Source organism: Molossus molossus, unplaced genomic scaffold (assembly GCF_014108415.1).
Source record: "Molossus molossus isolate mMolMol1 unplaced genomic scaffold, mMolMol1.p scaffold_m16_p_10, whole genome shotgun sequence".
NCBI lineage: Eukaryota > Metazoa > Chordata > Mammalia > Chiroptera > Molossidae > Molossus > Molossus molossus.
This window is the reverse complement of record NW_023425345.1, coordinates 77,915,242-77,932,259: the sequence shown is the minus strand read 5'-3', so window position 1 is coordinate 77,932,259 and position 17,018 is coordinate 77,915,242. Positions and strand designations below refer to the sequence as shown.

The window sequence follows — 17,018 nt, the reverse complement described above, 5'->3', positions numbered from 1 at the left end:
CCTGTGCCGGGGGCATCCCATCTTCAGAGTCAGGTCCATGGAACATAGGAAGTCCCCATCCTTGGGCTCACACAGGTCTCCATTTCCGGGTGAGCATGCTGCCCTCGGCTTACCCCACCTCCAGCCCTGTCCCCAGTCCTAGGTACTAGAAAGGACTCTGTGTCTTGGCCATGCTGATAAATATGGAAACTCCATCTTTATTGGCTGTATAAACATCTGTCTGTACATACATTTCATACATCATAGTGCAGGGCCTGAAGGGAGGGCCCAACGGGAGGCCCCAGCAGCACAACAGCTACCCCCCTTTCCCGAAGCCCTATCTGCTCTGTGCAAACCAAGGCCAACAGCTCCTGCTCCCGCTTCCTCCCAGAAGAAGTCACTGTATGGGGAGGGGGTCAGAGGTCAAGGGGGTAGGAGACGGGAGGGCTTGGTGGGGGAAGACACATGTAAGTGCTAGAATCAAACACGAGCAAAATGGACAAGTGGCACAGGCAGCAAGCAGGGGCAGGAAGGGGCGTGAGGGTCTAGCTGCCCTCTGGGACACTCGGTGAGGGCTTTGGAGTCTTGCCCTCTCTACCACAGGAGACATGCTCTGGGGTCCCAGCCTGCAACCCAGGAAACTGGACACAAGGGTGCCATTGGTAGACAAAGGATGGTAAGGAGGAGATAAGAACACAGGCCTTGGTCTCTGTGCCCCCACCCGACAGCCCCTCTCTCATGCCATTAAACACCTAGTGGGCACCCATCAGTGTGTGTCCAGCTGGGGGAGCCGGTGACTCTGGTTCTCTGTGGAACTCTGGTGCCTGAACAGCTAGTGAGGGAGAAGGCCGGCTCTCAGGAGAAAGAACACAGACCCTAGAGCAGTCTTCTTGAGAAAGCAGCCAGTGGAAGCAGAGAGGGCCCCAGGGAGCCCCCCTAGCCCAGCCAGGGGGGATGATAGCAGCAACCGACTCACATGAGGAGGTCAGGGAACAGAGAAGATGCAAGGAGAAATGCCGTGCTCAGTAGGGGAGGGCTCTCTACTCCACACTCTGCACAGCCTCAGGCCCACACAGCAGCTGAGACAGGGCGCTCACTCCTCTCCACTCACGTGGGCTAGCAGGGAAAGTGGGACGCGGAGCCCACTGGCCAAAGCAAGTGGGACCCGCCAATATAACACTATTCTTTGGGTCTGCTCCTGTCCAACCAGGGACTAGGGCCCAGGGACTGATGATAGGGGTGGTACCAGGTCAGAAACATGGGCACAGAGGGCTTGGCAGGGGCCTGATCTGGTAGGGGCAGAGTGACTATACACCCTTGGGGCCTCAGGTAAAGAAATCCTCAGGGAGGTCAGGAACTGGGTGCCTGGTCCTGTAAAGGGGCAAGAGAGGAAGAAGGGGCTGGTGTACGGGAAAAGTCCCTAGCCACTCAAGGGGTGCAGGTCCACTTTGACTTTCTCCCCACAGCTCAGCATTCCGATGGTGGGGAAGAAGCCCCCAGACGGTACAACAGCATCCTTCTTCCCGATGATCTTGCCATTCCGAGTGAAGAAAACCTGGGGGCAGAGGTGGGGAGAAGAGTGGAGCAGGCAGCTCTGGCCTCTTCTCTGAGGATGCTGGAGCTACATAGGACTGAACCCCACTCAATCCTAACTCCCAGGACCTCTTGTAGAGACTTGGGGTGATGCAAGAAGTGACCACAAGAGGGTGTCCTAAGGCTGGAAACCAAGTCTCCCAACTCAACACTCAATACCTCAGAACAGAAGCCCGCCCGCGGCCGCGCCAGGCCTTCCCCTCCTCCCTGCCTGGCTCCACTTTCTATTCCCACCAATACCAGTCCTTGTCCAGGCCCGAACCCTAGTCCAATCCCAAACCCTCCACACTCACCACCACCTTCTTGCCCTCATGCTCCTGCTCTATCTCTTCCCCATCATCTTCCTCTTCCTCTTCTTCCTCTTCCTCTTCCCCTTCCTGGTGCAGGTACATGACATTCCGGACATTCCGGATGGCTCGGGCAGTCGGGGACAGGATCACTGTATCACAACTGTCATCACTGTCACCTAGAAGATCAGGAAACCTGAGCTCCTGTGGTACTGCCCCCACCCTCCACTAGACCAGCCTGGTTGGCCACCCCCACCCTACTCACCTTCACTGTCCAGAATGTAGTCCCGAGGGAACATGATTCCGCAGCCCATAATGTCCCCTTTGTAACAGCGTGGCCCAAAGGGGTCCCCCACACCACTGCCATGGAAGATCTTCCCATCATCTGTTGGAGGGAGGGGAGAGAACACCCAGTGAGGAGGGGCTGACACTCTACACCCCCCAGAGCGGTTCCTGCTTGAAGTGGATGTTTCCCTACTCCCTCTCTCTGGCCCAAAGGAAAGAAGACAGGTGAAGCAAAGATGCAGAGACAGAGTGGGAAGAGGGCACCAGAGAGACAGAGAGAGACAATATGGGCCCAACTCCAGGGGCTAAGGGGGAGATTCCTCAGGGAACTGGTCAGTGAGGGAAGAGGAGCCAGGGATTGGAGGGAGAGGTGGGACCAAGAACTCATGGTCTGTCCGTTCTAAAGAAAGACCCAAAGGAAATCACGCTGACCAAAAAAAGAAATTGCAGAATCTGCAGGAAGGCACAGAGGGAGCCAACTCAGAGGCCTGGAATGTCCAGTTTGGGCCCAGATCCCCCGCCCTTGCTCTGCTCCCCTGGCTTTTAGGGCTTGGAAGAAAAACACAGATGAGGAGAAAGCAGATTTGGAAGGAAAGCAAATGACAGCAGGGGGAAGTCTCTCCAGGCAGATGCTGGAGAAGAGGCCACTTGTGAGGGGTCAGAAAAATGGGTGTCTTGGAGTCTCCACATACCCCACAACCCCAGCTTCTCTAGGGCAGCCCTACTCACCTGCATGGTAAGCCACAGACCCTCTGCTCCAGCCAGGGTGCCTGTTCTTGGGATAATCCTGCATGAAGAAGAAAAAAGAAAATCTATGGTACAGTGCACAAAAGAGGACAGGAAAGAACAGCATCTGAACCTTCAGTCTTCTGGAATAAGCTAAAGCCCAGATGGCTGCTCCCCAGCCCTGCAGGCTCACCCCCTTCAAGCACGGGAAGCAGGCAGGTGAGAAAGGTCCCGGGCTCAGTGTGTGTGGTGCAGTCACGACATGATCTCAGGTCCTAGGTTACTTGGGGTCTGTACCCTTCCACAGCACACACACACAACCAGGTTCTGTCTCAGGTTAAGTCCTGCCCTCTGTAGCCTGGCCCCTGGACTCCAAACCCACCCCAACAACTCCCAAGCTGAGCAGCTCCACAGGCAAAAAGCAGCACTAGTGCCCACCTTCCGGGCCAGCCCCAAGGCGATGTAGCATTTCTCTCCAGGGTCTACGATCTCCACCTCGAAGTAGTGGCTCCGAGTGCTCAGTGGATGCCGGGCCTGGGCCAGCCCCACGTCAACGATGCTCTTGCCCTTGCCCAAGTACTCCAGCAGCTGTGGGGAAGCAGGAGGAGGAGGGTTAGAAGGCAGGCTGTACCCGCCCTGGAAACCTGGTCCCCAGGCAGTTTGGGGACTAGTTTCCTATGTCTGACAAAAATCCCTGACTGAAAGGCAGAGGATTCTAGAGGTACAATGTGGGCCTTTTTGCAGGCCTGGGAGAACAGGAATGGGGGTGGGGCAGCGAAGGTGGCAGGATGAGCAAGGAGGCTGAGCCCCTTGCTAAATGCTGCACCCACCCGCCTACTGAGCCTAAGACCCTCTCCTTGTCTTGGGGGAGACAGGGAGAACAGCACAGCCAGCCAGATGGCTGAGTGCTGGGAACCACACTAGGGGTCTCTAGGCTACATCATCATCCCTGAATAACTCTGCAGGGAAGGTACACCCAGGGCCCCTGAACAAAAGAAAAGGGGAAGAGTAGGCTCAGAGGAAACCTGACCACTTTCATAGAGGGCCTACTGGGGACATGTTTGGTGCCAACTCCAGATGTTTGGAGGAGGGGAGACAAGCTCAGAAGCCAATTCGGTCTGGAATAGAACTGAAATAATTTCTCAAGGCCTTTGTTTTACTTGGCTTTAAACAGAGCTGTTCATAGCTGGGGTCAGGGAGGTGCCGAGCGAAGCCAGTGAACTCAGAAGGACCAGCTCCACTCCTTTATTTAATGTGAGGGAGCAGAGTAGGCAGAACAAAGCTAGGAAGGCAGGTTTTCCAGTTCCCAGCCCCTCGTGGCTCTTTCAAGCTGGAGCAGAGATGTGGAGAGGGGAGAAGAGAGGAGATGACTGATGGGCTCTTGGGGCTCTTAAGTCCAATGGTCCTGCCTGGGCCTGTTGGGGCGGCAACCCCCAATCTGGGAGGATTTATTTATCAGTTGTCATGGTAATAATGGGCCTATGACTCAACCCCATCCCCTCTTTCCCCCACCTTCAGCATCACCTGGGATTCCATAATCCCTTTTTAATTAGCCAAACTGCCCCTTAAGACTTTCTTCTACCTTCCTACCCTTCCAGACCTGAAGAATACACATTCCCTGGGGACCTCCTTCACTTATCCCTGGCAAGCTTTGGGACACTGGCCTCTCACCCCACCAAAGAGCACCTGCCTGAAGAGGAAAGGAATTATGTTCACCCGCACCAGTGAGCAAGCCTCTGTCTTCAGCACCCCCTTCAGAAAGTAAATAAAGGGACATGGTCCCCTTCTCAGCTCTGGATTCACAAAGCCCTGCCACCTCAAGTCCATCCTCCCTTTCTCTCTCCAAAGAGAACTAGAGGTGTGTGGTGTAGGGGTTGGGGGTCAGGGTAAAAGCCAGATGTACAGAAGACCACCTAATTCACACCCAGGCGGACTCTCCTCTCATTACACATCTGGGGTTACACTGGCTCTTTTCTATTTACACTCTTTTCTATTTACACTCCCAGTCTTCTCCATATATCACACACTGCTTGTTTCAGCAGAGAGGGGTCCCTGCATCGCCTTCAAGGTACTAATTAAGGCCCACACTGTTTAGATTCTGTTTGTGGTCCTTGGATGTTCTCTGCATGGCCTGGGTTCCTGCTCTCACCTCTCCCCCCAAGCCGAAAAGGATGTAGCTTGATCATACTCACGAGTTTCCACCCCACCCAGTCAGAGCAGCCCCCAGCCCACCCTCTCCACCCAGCATTGCAGAACTGGGTGGCGGACCCCACAGCTGCCCTTGACCCCCCTCCATCCAACTGGCCTCGGCATAGGAAACACAGTGTTCTCCACTTCCAGAGCCAAGAGACAAGCAGATCCAGACACTGATGCTTAGGAAAAACCCTCCCAATCATTCCCTCTAGCTCGGCCCTGAGAAGGGCAGCCCTGCAGTTTCATCTGTGGATGGGGCAGGGATGATTCTTTAAGCCACAAGGCCAGGAAGATGAAACACACTAATGGGGACTCTAAAACTCACTCTCCACTCCACAGAGCAGTTCAGACAGACTGCTGATGGCCTGGAAGGCTAGATCCCTGCACAATCTGCCCTCTTCAAGCGAGGAACCACCCACCTCTCAGGAGGGAAGCCACCCCAATTTCTCTGGTTCTCTTAGATCCACTCACCTGCTGCTGGGCAGAGTCCCTCCAAGCCTTCTAGAGCCTTCTCAGAATACTTAGAGGGATGACGTGAGGGGAAGTTTGGCCTCCCTGACAGATCTTTGCTTGAATCAGCTCCTCCCTTCCTTAGACTAGAGCTATTAGGAACCTGAAGAAGATGGGAGGCTTAGTCCCTAGAATCTTGGTTGCCAGAAGCTTGATGCTGGTCCCTTAATCAGTGCCTCAGATTCCTCTTAGTTTGAAAGAGAATCATTCATACCTGGGTCCATACCCTAACTCCTATTACTCACTAGACACTAACCTTGAACAAGTGACTTTCACTTCTTTAAGCCTAAATTTCTTCATCAGTAAAATTAAGATATTACTACCTGCATCTCCGAAAACAGGTGAGAAGACTAAATGAAGCGTGTGCCAAGTGCTTAGCACAGAGCCTGACACCCAGTAGGTGATCAATACACACGTCTGCCTTTTCCTAAATCAAAAAGGAGGTAATACTGGAACATGCCAACGTATCAGTGCTCCCTAAACATTAACAGTCACCCCAAAGCCACAACAGACTGGAAATCCAATCACAAATTAGGAAATGATCCTTCATCTCAGCCTTTACATCCACCTGGAACGGGCCCTGGGCTCCCAGACCTAAGCACTGTTTCCCCAGGACAGAGGGCCACTTCCCCGATGACTCTACCCCAACTGACCAACGGTCCTCCTCCCAGTGTTTCTCTTCAAACAACGCCCAATCTGCAGGCATGTTCCTCTACCTCTTTGGTGGGAGTACGGGGAACCCTTCCCTTGGGGCTCTCATGTCCCCCTGCCTCTCATGTGTCCCTCCAAACACAACCAAAGCCTTGAGAGGCCAAACAGATGGACTCAATGCCACAGAGTGGAGGATGCACACCAGACTACAGGGAGCCCCCTGCCCTCCGCCCTCTCCTTGTACCAGCAGCACCTTCTTAGCCTCTGCTCTCCTGCTGATATCCGCCCTTCTCCTCTTGCCAGCAGAAACCCTAATCAGAAGCAAAGGAAGGCTCCGTGCCCTGAGGGCCTAGAAGCAGCTGAAACAGGAGCCAAGAACATGCTCTCTACCAGCCAGTCAGGACCCAACACGGTCTTCTCATTCACACACACACCCCTTTGTGTAACAAAGCTGTCTCCTCGTCACTAAGGGTTGTCAGAGGAGCTCTAAACAGAAAACAAAGACGAAATTAGTCTAATTCCCCAGCTTTACCAACTGCTCCCCACCCTCCATGCATTACCTCACTTTGCAAGGCCTGGCAGCACAGATGAGGTGAGGGGCAACACCCCTCATCCCTGAGCAATGCAGCAGCAGCACTTCCACACCATCAGAGTATGTGCAGGAGAACTCTTTAGGAGGAGAAACTGAGGCCACAGGAAGCAGGGGAAGAATTCCACTCAAGAAAGAGCCAGTGTGGCTTGGTTGGGTATTGTTCATGTGCTGAAAGGTTGCCAGTTTGATTCCCAGTTGGGGCACATGCCCAGGTTGTGGGCTCAGTCCCCAATAGGGGTATTGCAGGAGGCAGCCAACTGATGTTTTGCCCTCACATCAATGTCTCTCTCTCTCTAAAAATCAACAAAAATATATTTTTTAAATGAGCCAGACACTAAATGTATACAGACACTGAGATTAAGCAAACATGACTAAAAATTAACAACTGTTGAATCTAGGTAGTGGGTACATGAGTGTTCACTGTACTATTTTTTCAACTTTTCTGTATGATTGAAATTTTTCATAATGAATATTAGAGAGAAAAAAGGGTCAGAAATTGAATTTGCTCTTCTTTATGGGAAGAACCAGTGAGAAGGGAGAGGATAGGATGATTGAAACCCCAAAACTGAGGAAAAGGGTTAGGAGTAAAAGAATTCCAAGGCAGCCCAATGAACGCACCTAGGAGAGCCTTGGCTGAAGAAACTGGACAGGAGAAGCCCAGGGAAGTGGGAACTGAAGCCCAGGAACTCCAGGTTCATCTTAGGAGAAGGGGACAGGAGGGGAGATAACTGGCTACAGGAAAGGGGGCTTGGGTAGAAGGTAACAGCACATAACAGACAGTAGAAAGGCAGTGGGTAAGGGTCAAAGAATGAATATCTGAGCTTAGGTTTCTCACTAATTCACTTTTTAAAAAAAAATTTTTTTTCTTTATTGATTTTAGAGAGAGAGGAAGAAACATCGATGAGAGAGATCATTGATCAGCCAACTCCTATGTACCCCCCACTGGGGATATGGCCCATAACCTGGGCATGTGCCCTGACCAGGAATCAAACCGGCGACCTCTGGGTGTATCGGTCGACGCTGAACCACTGAGCCATACCGGTCAGGCACTAATTCACTTTGTGACATTTGAACAAGTCTCTTTTCAGTTCTCTGGGACTGTTTTTTCATCAATAGCTTAACATGATATTTGGGAATGTGTGGCTGTCACAATGTCTAGGGGAGGGAGTACCAGCATCCTATGTCTAGGAGCAGAGATGCTGAGCATCCTGCCCATCAAGGAACTGTCTCACCTAAAATGCCCACAGCCTTCGCACTAAGAAACCCTGGACTGCCCTGGCCTGTTTTGCTCAGCGGTTAGAGCATAGGCCTGCAGACCGAAGGGTCATGGGTTTGATTCTGATCAAGGGCATGTACCTGGGTTGCAAGTCTGATCCCTGGCCCTGGTTGGGGTCGTGCAGGAGGCAACTAATCAATGTGTCTCTCTCGAATTGATATTTCTCTCTCTCTCCTACTCCTCCCTCCCTTTCACCCTCTCTAAAAATCAATGGAAAAATATCCTCAGGTGAGGATTTTAAAATAAAAAAATAAAAGAAACTGGACTGGATGGCACCAAAGCCTCTCCCAAACCTTTACTGCCCGAAGGGTGCTCTCCTGAGAACATCACCCAGGGTGGAAGCAAAAGGCTTCAACACAGCAAAGGTCTGAGGTCCCAGGTAAGGGCTCCCCACAGAGGGGAATGAAAGAAAACAGGAAGGGCAAAGAGGACAAAATCTATGCTAGACACAGAAGTAGGCACAGGCACGGTCCAAATGATCTCCCCTAGGCTCCTCCAGGCTGATACAACTCTGAGGCTGAATCAGGAATTCAGTGCATGATCACAAAAGGGAGGAGATCAAGAGACAAGTGGAATGGGAGGTCGAGGGGATGGAAGAAACTGGGTAAGTCACCCTCATTTGAAAGATGGAGTAGTTGGCAAGACTAGAACAGAGGCACATGTCCCTCAGGAGGCGCACGCCCAAGTCTGCCCCAGAGAAGCAAGTGCTCAGGGAATAGTGTGCCCACCCTGCCAGCTGTCACAAGATGGAGTGAAGGTCTGAGAAGAGTCAAACCTAACAGCTTTTGTCTAAGAAAGAAAAAACAAAAGAAAAAAAAAAATTCAATGCATGGCCTGAGGGCAATGCAGGGAGCGCAAAGAGGAATGAAGGCTATTTATAAATGTCTACAGGATTCTGTATCAATTAGAAAAGATTGCCTGGGAGGAGCTGGGGGAAGAGTGGGGACAGGTCCAAGCAGAGAAAGGATGCCAGAAAAACACTCTTGAAGAGAGGTCAGGGACAAGAGCTGGAACATAGCCCTGGCTCAGCCCCAAGTTCAACTCTGTAGACATAGTTAAAATGATGGTGGAAGGGGAAAGGAAAAGGAAGAGATAAGGGTCAAAGAGTGGGCATCTGAGGCCTCCTGGCTTACAGCCACTGAGGTCCCAGACCCTAGTGTCAGAGAGTGCAGAGTGCCAGAAGCAGCAGACTGGCACACTTGCTGCCATGTTCCTTGAACTCCCAAAGGCAGAGAAGGACCTTGCTCATAATCCACTCCCACCCCCGCACTGCTTCTGTTTTGCTATGAAAGGATGATCTGAAAACAGCCTGGGTTGGGGTGAGAAGGCCAGAGGGTGGAGAAAAGGTTGAGCCAGGAGCAGGAGGGCAGCAGAGGGACAACTTGAAGTGGGAGGCCTGAGCAGTCCACCAGAGGTCAGGGCCAGACCCCTGACTCAGCATCCATTCACTCCCAGCCCAGCATGAGGTACAAGGTGTAGATATGAAGAATTTCCCTCTCTCAAGGTCCATACACTTCCCAAGAAAGTTTAAAATCCAGAGAAAGACTAAAGCAGGTATGACAAGAAGATGAATAAAAAAGCAAGCTTTGGAGGGTCAAGGATTCTCACTGATCTCCCTGTGCCTCTAGCCTCATCCTCTAAAAAATGTAGGGGAAGACAGAAGAGATGACACTAATGCTTACTCAAAAAAGATCTCCAAGAACCTTCCCACATGATGGGACTTGTGACCACACCTGCCCCACAGCACAGTGACTGGAAAGCCTGGGCCAGCTTAGCTGAGATCAAGCCCAAAGGGAGATCTAAGCATCCTGCCTCCCAATCAGCCCCAGCCTCTCAAAGGCAGGTGTGCAGGGGAACAGAGGGCACCAAGTACTGAAGGAACCAACGAAGACAAAGGAGAACTACTACTTGTTCAGAGAATGAAGCTCTCAAATGAAGGAAAAGGGAAGAAAGTGAATCAGTGCTAAGGAGAAAACAGACAAAAAATCATGGCAAGACCCCAGGCTATTCTGCCAAAATGCCCATTTCCCAAAACCCTACAAAAGAGTGTCCTCACCCCCAATTCTATGCGATTCAGGCAAGCTTATGTGGCCCACAGGTGTCCCGCCCAGCCCTCCCCACCCCACCTCTACTATCCCTTACTTACAGTTCCACAGACTCTGACATCATGCAGCCGGCCCCATTCGTCCTCATAACTGTCCACCATCATGACACTGTCATCTTCACGGCCCAGCTCAGCGTTGAGGTGCAGCCGTACCTCCTCACCCAGGGAGTGCATGCCCACTGCTGGGAACAGCCCATCTGGGGACATGGGCATGATGGTGGAGCCCACCTGCAGTGGGGGAAGGGAGGGAGCTGCCATCTGGCTCACTTTTCCATAGCTTACCTAATTTTCACAGGGTACTTTTGAGATGATGCAAAAAATAATTATCAATACACTGACAGACAGAAAAACAGAGGTACAGAAAACATTTTAAAGCTGCTAAGAACGCCTGGCCGAGCAAGGTATCCACAGAGCTAGAGAGCAAACACAATTCTCTCAACTGGCTGCCGAATACATTTGGTATGAGTGAGTGTCAACTGAGGCAGAAAGGTGCTGAGGCCTAGATGCTGAGGGAGTAGGACCCCTCAGCCAAGGCCTGAGGAAACAACTCTGCCATGTGCTCTTATCCCATCTCTTCACTCCTACTAGAGGAAAGGGAAGGGAAAATAAAACACAGAAAAAACATATCCTCAAAAGTATTCAAGTCAAAAATTCAAAACAGACCTCCAGCTTATGCAGCCAGTCCATAACCGTCTTTGTTCCTGCTCAAAACCCTCCCTCAAGTCACCCAATTCTGTCCCCCCAAATTTCTACTCATCCTCCAAAGCACTAACTGTCCCTCTACATCTTTTATCTGGGGAGTATCCCAGTTTCCTCTGGGCAGGGGAAGTGTCTTTTCCTACACGCAGGAGACTTTAAAACCTGAGACTGAACTGAAGATGAGAACTGAGCCTGAGGGTCCCTGGGCAAGACCCACCAGCAGACTCTTATCACTCCCACAAATTCTTTTATTTTTTTATCCTCACCCGAGGACACTCTCCCATTTTTTGTTCAGACAGAGTAGGAGGGAGAGGAAGAGAGAGAGAAACATCAACGTGAAAGGGACACATCAAGTGGCTGCCTACCGCACGACCAACCAGGGCCGGGAACAAACTGCAACTGAGGTATGCGCCCTTAGCGGGAACCGAACCTGGGTCTTTCTGGACCACAGGCCGACGCTCTAACCCCTTAGCCAAACTGGCCAGAGCTCTCCCGCAAATTCTTAAACAGCCTCAAAACACTTAAAACCAACTTGGAATTTCCCACTTACCCGCTTCCCATTTTTGGTGAAGAAGATCTGAGCAGTCTGCACATCAAAGGACACAGGCTCAATACCGCAGCCAATCCGGTCCCCAGAGTTGCACTTTGACCCAAACTGGCGGCCCTTGGCTCGGCCATTGTACAGTCTATGGACAGAGCAGCACAGACACAGGACCTGAGCTGAGCCTCCCAACTTCTCCCTAGTACCAATAGCTGAGGCCTCATCTTGCTGCTCTCAGTCATTCTGTGTTGGCATCTACCTATGTCCTAGCACGTGTTCCACCCTTCCCTCCACCCTTACAACCTCTAAGGGTAGCTGTTAGGCCATCTTCCTGTCCTGATCAGAAAAGTCTAAGAAAATACCCCAGGATAGGTGAAGGGATGGTAAAAGCCACTCTGAGGTAGTCCTTTATATCTAAGATTTCCAAATCCATAGGAAGGAGGTAGGTTCCACAGGAGGTAACTCACTTGCCATCGTCAGCATGATAGGCTACAGAGTCAGGCAACCAGCCAGGCTGGTGATCCAAACTGTAGTACTGAGGGACCAGCCCCACAGCAATAGTGCCTCGGACACCACTGTCCACAATAGACACCTGGAAGGAGGAGAGCAGGGCAGTTAGCACAGATGGGAAATGGGAACTGCTCGGGGTGCAGGGTAGGGAGGTTGGACATCAAAGGGGGCAGAGGCTCAAAGAGACAACAGACATGGGAATCAGAGAAAAAAGACAGGGCACTCAAAGGGAGAACTGGGAGAGTGGGGGCCTACATTACCATATTACTTAGAAAATAATTTCCAGTTAACAGATAGAAGATGAAGTAGATGCTGGCTTGGTTAAGGGGTAGGAAAGGACATGGGTCAAAGTCTGGGATATGGGTCAAAGTCTACTTAGATGAGGGGCAGGAGAGCAGAAGGGACAGCATGACAGGACTCCCGGGCACCCATCTCTCAGATTAGGCACCGTGGTATCCAGTGTCCTTTTCCCAGCCAAAAGGCCAACAGGACAGCCCAGATCATAAATCTAGTAAAAAAGGTCCTTGGAGCTTAATGATCTCACTCCCTGTTCTGCCCACCTCAAAATAATTGCTGTCCTTGGTCAGGGGTCGAGAAGCCACATAGCAGCCAACTTCACCAGAGTTTCCATGGTAACTAAAGGAGGAATGAGTGGGAAGTTCCATTAGCAGCCTAGCCCAGGTATTGGGGGACGGGCCTCATCTCCAACCCCCACCCTTCGAAGGCCAGCACAGAGGAGGATCCATTAGGCCACACTTCAGGACATCTGCACAAATACCATAACAAGATACTTGAGGTCACCCACTCCTCCCACTGCCTCCAGTCAGGGTCCAACCCACCCCAGACCAACACAAGCCTGGTTTCTTCATTTCCAGGGGGAAAAGAAAGCGGAGCCTCCCTTAGTTGCCTATTACGGGTCTCACAACCCTGTCTAACCTCAATCCCTCATGCTGCAGCTTCGGCCCTTTTCCTCTGGCTCTGTCCTCAGTGGAGCTGGAGAACGGCTGGTCTCTATCCTCTGTACCAAAGCCCTTCGTAGATTGGAAGACAGTTATTCAGTCCCCACTCCTCAGCTTTCTTGTTTCCAGGCTAAATAGCACTACTTCCTTCCCCAACTTCAGTGACAACTTTGTGAGAGAGTTAGGCTCAGAAGGAGTCAGGGAAGGGGTTCAAGCCAGAAAAGAGAGAGAAAATAAACACAAACACACAATCCAAAGGGTTGTAAGATGGTGAGTAGGACACACTACATAACTGTCCTTCCCCAAAAAGGAAATCCACTGCCTTTGAAACGGCCACTCTTCACCTGAGGCAACCCCTGAGACACAGGCAGGACACCCTACACCCCACAGACCCACTGGAGTCCTCTCAACAGGCACTTGGGCAGCTCCTGACACCCCCAACAGCCTCCTACCTCTCACTTGATTGCTTCCAATGCAGACCAGGATAGTGACCCAGAGACACAGGCAGAAGGGAGTGCAGAGGGAAGCTGCACACACGGCCCCACTCAGAAAGGCCTCCATGTCAACAGCATTCCCCTCCCAGTGCAGTGTAGACAGTTCTCTGCCTCTAAAAGAGCCCATTTTCATCTCTAAGATCTGGCATAAAATGCAAAATGTGGAAAACTCCCCAAAACTCACCTCAAAGTGTCTCCATCTACAAGAATGTGCTTGAACCTCTCCTGATACCGGAAAGCCCGGACCTCCCGAATCTCCCGGATCCGCCGACGCCAATTCAGAAACCGGTAGTGCAGATTGAGGTCATCCATCTTGTTCATGAGAACAAACCTGTAGGTGGGGAGAAAGGGAATGAGGAGAAAGTAGGGCCCTTAGCAAAGCATCTCAGACGGTTTTCCCAAAATGTGGTGAAGGCGCTGGACTTGAAGCCAGTTGCCCAGATCAACCACAACAATCTCCATCCTCATTCTTTTTAATTTTTTTTTTTAAATCAGATGGAGTGGAGGGAGGGAAACAGAAACATTGACATGATAGAGCCACATCGACTGGTTGCCTTCCACACAACCCAATGAGGGCCTGGGACTAACCGCAACCGAGTTACCTGCCCTTGACCGGCAATTAAACCGGCGACTCATTGGTCCGCGGGCCAATGTGAATGAGATGGATGGGGTTCCTGTTCTAATAGGGCTTCCATTCTAGTGGAAGGAAGTATTCCAGACAATAAACAGACATAACCATGTTAGACACTGGAGGAAAAAGCAGAGAAAGGTGATAAAGAATATGGGTTGAACTCTACCTAAAGAAGGCCTCTCTCTGAGGAGGTGACATTAGAGTTAAGATGAGAAGGAGCCAGGCATGTGACAAATCCAAGAAAGAGCACTCCAGGCACAGAGGACAGCCAGGACACAGGTCCTGACATAGAAGGGAGATGGCATGATAGAGAAGTAGAAAGACCAGGGTGGCTAGTGTATAGGGAATATGGGAGACAATACAAGAAGAGGCCCTGGCTGGTTTTGCTCAGCAGTTTGTCCCCAGCCTGGCTGGGTTGTGCGGGTGGCAGCCACTCCATGTGTCCCTTTCACATCGATGTTCTCTCTCTCTCTCTCTCTCTCTCTCCCACTCTATCTGAACAAAAAATGGAAAAATGTCCTCGGGTGAAGATAAAATAAAAATTAAAAAAAAACAAAAAATACAAGAAGAGCCCTGGCAGGTTTGGCTCAGCGGTTGGAGCGTTGGCCTGCGGTACAGAGACCCAGGTTCGGTTCCCGCTAAGGGCACGTACCTCGGTTGCAGTTTGTCCCCGGCCCTGGTTGGTCGTGCGGGTGGCAGCCACTTGATGTGTCCCTTCACATCGATGTTTCTCTCTCTCTCTCTCCCTCCCGCTCTATCTGAACAAAAAATGGAAAAATGTCCTCGGGTGAAGATAAAATAAAAATTAAAAAAAAACAAAAAATACAAGAAGAGCCCTGGCAGGTTTGGCTCAGCGGTTGGAGCGTTGGCCTGCGGTACAGAGACCCAGGTTCGGTTCCCGCTAAGGGCACGTACCTCGGTTGCAGTTTGTCCCCGGCCCTGGTTGGTCGTGCGGGTGGCAGCCACTTGATGTGTCCCTTCACATCGATGTTTCTCTCTCTCTCTCTCCCTCCCGCTCTATCTGAACAAAAAATGGAAAAATGTCCTCGGGTGAAGATAAAATAAAAATTAAAAAAAAACAAAAAATACAAGAAGAGCCCTGGCAGGTTTGGCTCAGCGGTTGGAGCGTTGGCCTGCGGTACAGAGACCCAGGTTCGGTTCCCGCTAAGGGCACGTACCTCGGTTGCAGTTTGTCCCCGGCCCTGGTTGGTCGTGCGGGTGGCAGCCACTTGATGTGTCCCTTCACATCGATGTTTCTCTCTCTCTCTCTCCCTCCCGCTCTATCTGAACAAAAAATGGAAAAATGTCCTCGGGTGAGGATAAAAAAAAAAAATACAAGAAGAGGACGAGAAGGCAGGGGCCAGATCAAGGCGCTACAGACCATAGAGAGGAGTTTGTCTTTTACTCCAAGTGTGATGGGAAACCTGTGGAGAGTTTTAAGCAAGGAAATGATACGAACTTAATGTTTCTCAGGTCTTAAAGACCATTCAGGCTATTGTTGGAGGACTGACCAAAGGCAGAGCGAGAGTGGCGAACAATTAATGTCAAGGTTTTGGCACCAGTTCAGAGGAGAGATGGCATCCACGAAGATGGCAGCAATGAAGATGGAGAGGAGAAGAATGATCTGGGTATTTGAACCAACAATGGTGCTAACATGTGAATGAATGAATTTTTCCTGGGAGCAAAAAAGTGAGAAAAAGGTAAGGTACTTTTCCTGTCCCCCAAACCCTGAGACAAGGGTTCCATCAAGGCCTGACAGCACTTTGCACACACTAGGTGCTCAGTAAGCCTTGGCTGGGCTGAATTCAATCTCAAGGCACATACTAGACCCTTTTGCAGTAGCTACAGCCACCACGTGGCCTAGAAAGGTAAGCACCGGCGGGGCAGCCATAGGACTGCCCTCACTCGGCCAGGGCTCGATCGAGGTTGATACTGGCGCCCCAGACCTAGAGGTATCTATCTGCTTGCCCAAAACCTCACAGCCATGGCACCGGCGGGTGGCGGCCAGCCCAGCCCCCGCCTCCACCCTGGCACGGCCTGGGCACTCAGAAGAGAGCCGGGGGCAAGGGCCAGGCTGTCAGTGTGACTACGCCCAGTCTCCCCAAGCCCGGCTCCGGGCCGAGGGTCCCGACCGGGTAAGCCTGGAGACCAGAGCGCAAAGCGCCGCCCGGGACCCGCAGCCTCGCCTAAGACCCCCGCTTCCCGCCTCAGGTCCAGGGAGACCCGAGATCTCTGGGACCCCGCCCCCGATCCCCGCCTACCGGGGCCGCCGCGTCCTCCTCATCCATAGGCCTCTCAGCTCGCACTCTAGCTCTTCGGCCGCCGCCACCACACACATCCGGGTCCCCGCCCTTCCTACGCTCCCCAAGACCCGCCTCTCGCCACCAAGCCTGACCAATCCGAGACGACCTAGGACGACAGGCACCTGAAATTGCCAATAGGAGGGCGCAAGCAAAGTCGGGTGCGGCTCGGTGAACCGGGTACCTAGCGCTGGGTCGGGTTTGGTAAACCCGGGTGTAGGGAAGGTGGGAGGCGGCGACGTGGCGGCGCGCACGCCGCGCTGGGCCGTCTGGATGCTGACGGGGCGGTGAAGGGGTGGCTCCTGCGCTGGGCAGGGCAGGCGAAGAAGGTGGAAGGGCACCGGTTAATACTGCGCTGGTCTGCGCGAGACGTGATGCCAAAAGCTTTGTGGGGATGTCCGTTCAACAACCAAATGAAATGAATCTTATTACTATCTATTTTCTTTTGCAAATGAAAGAGCCTGAGGCCGGCCTTCATAGTTCGGGGGCTAAAAGTAACCACATGTTTTTTATAGTCTCCTGAGCTAGACTATTACCGTGCGTGATGTTCTTCGGGGCTCCATTTCTTGCACCCTTTCGCTCACTCTGGGACATTCCATTCTAGGAGAGAATGTCGAACGCCAAGAGCACAGTGGCATGTAACTGTTCAGGAACAAAGGGGTTTGGTGTGACTTAACAAAGTTAGGTT

General features: G+C 51.8%; 1 protein-coding gene across 2 annotated transcripts; it reads right to left on the bottom strand.

Annotated features, from left to right (window-relative positions):
* Positions 1-177: 177 nt before the first annotated feature.
* Positions 178-16,369, bottom strand: SPRYD3 (SPRY domain containing 3). Of its 2 annotated transcripts, XM_036252620.1 has the most exons (11): positions 16,292-16,369; positions 13,584-13,730; positions 12,507-12,582; positions 11,904-12,028; positions 11,446-11,581; positions 10,239-10,424; positions 3,309-3,458; positions 2,874-2,931; positions 2,125-2,244; positions 1,866-2,038; positions 178-1,534 (listed from the first exon to the last, which is right to left on the bottom strand). In XM_036252620.1, the coding sequence occupies exons 1-11, from the start codon at positions 16,366-16,368 to the stop codon at positions 1,400-1,402; spliced, it is 1,383 nt and encodes a 460-aa protein (XP_036108513.1). In that variant the 5' UTR covers position 16,369; the 3' UTR covers positions 178-1,399. The 2 variants fall into 2 exon arrangements, with proteins under 2 accessions (XP_036108513.1, XP_036108514.1); XM_036252621.1 differs by lacking the exon at positions 10,239-10,424.
* Positions 16,370-17,018: the final 649 nt, after the last annotated feature.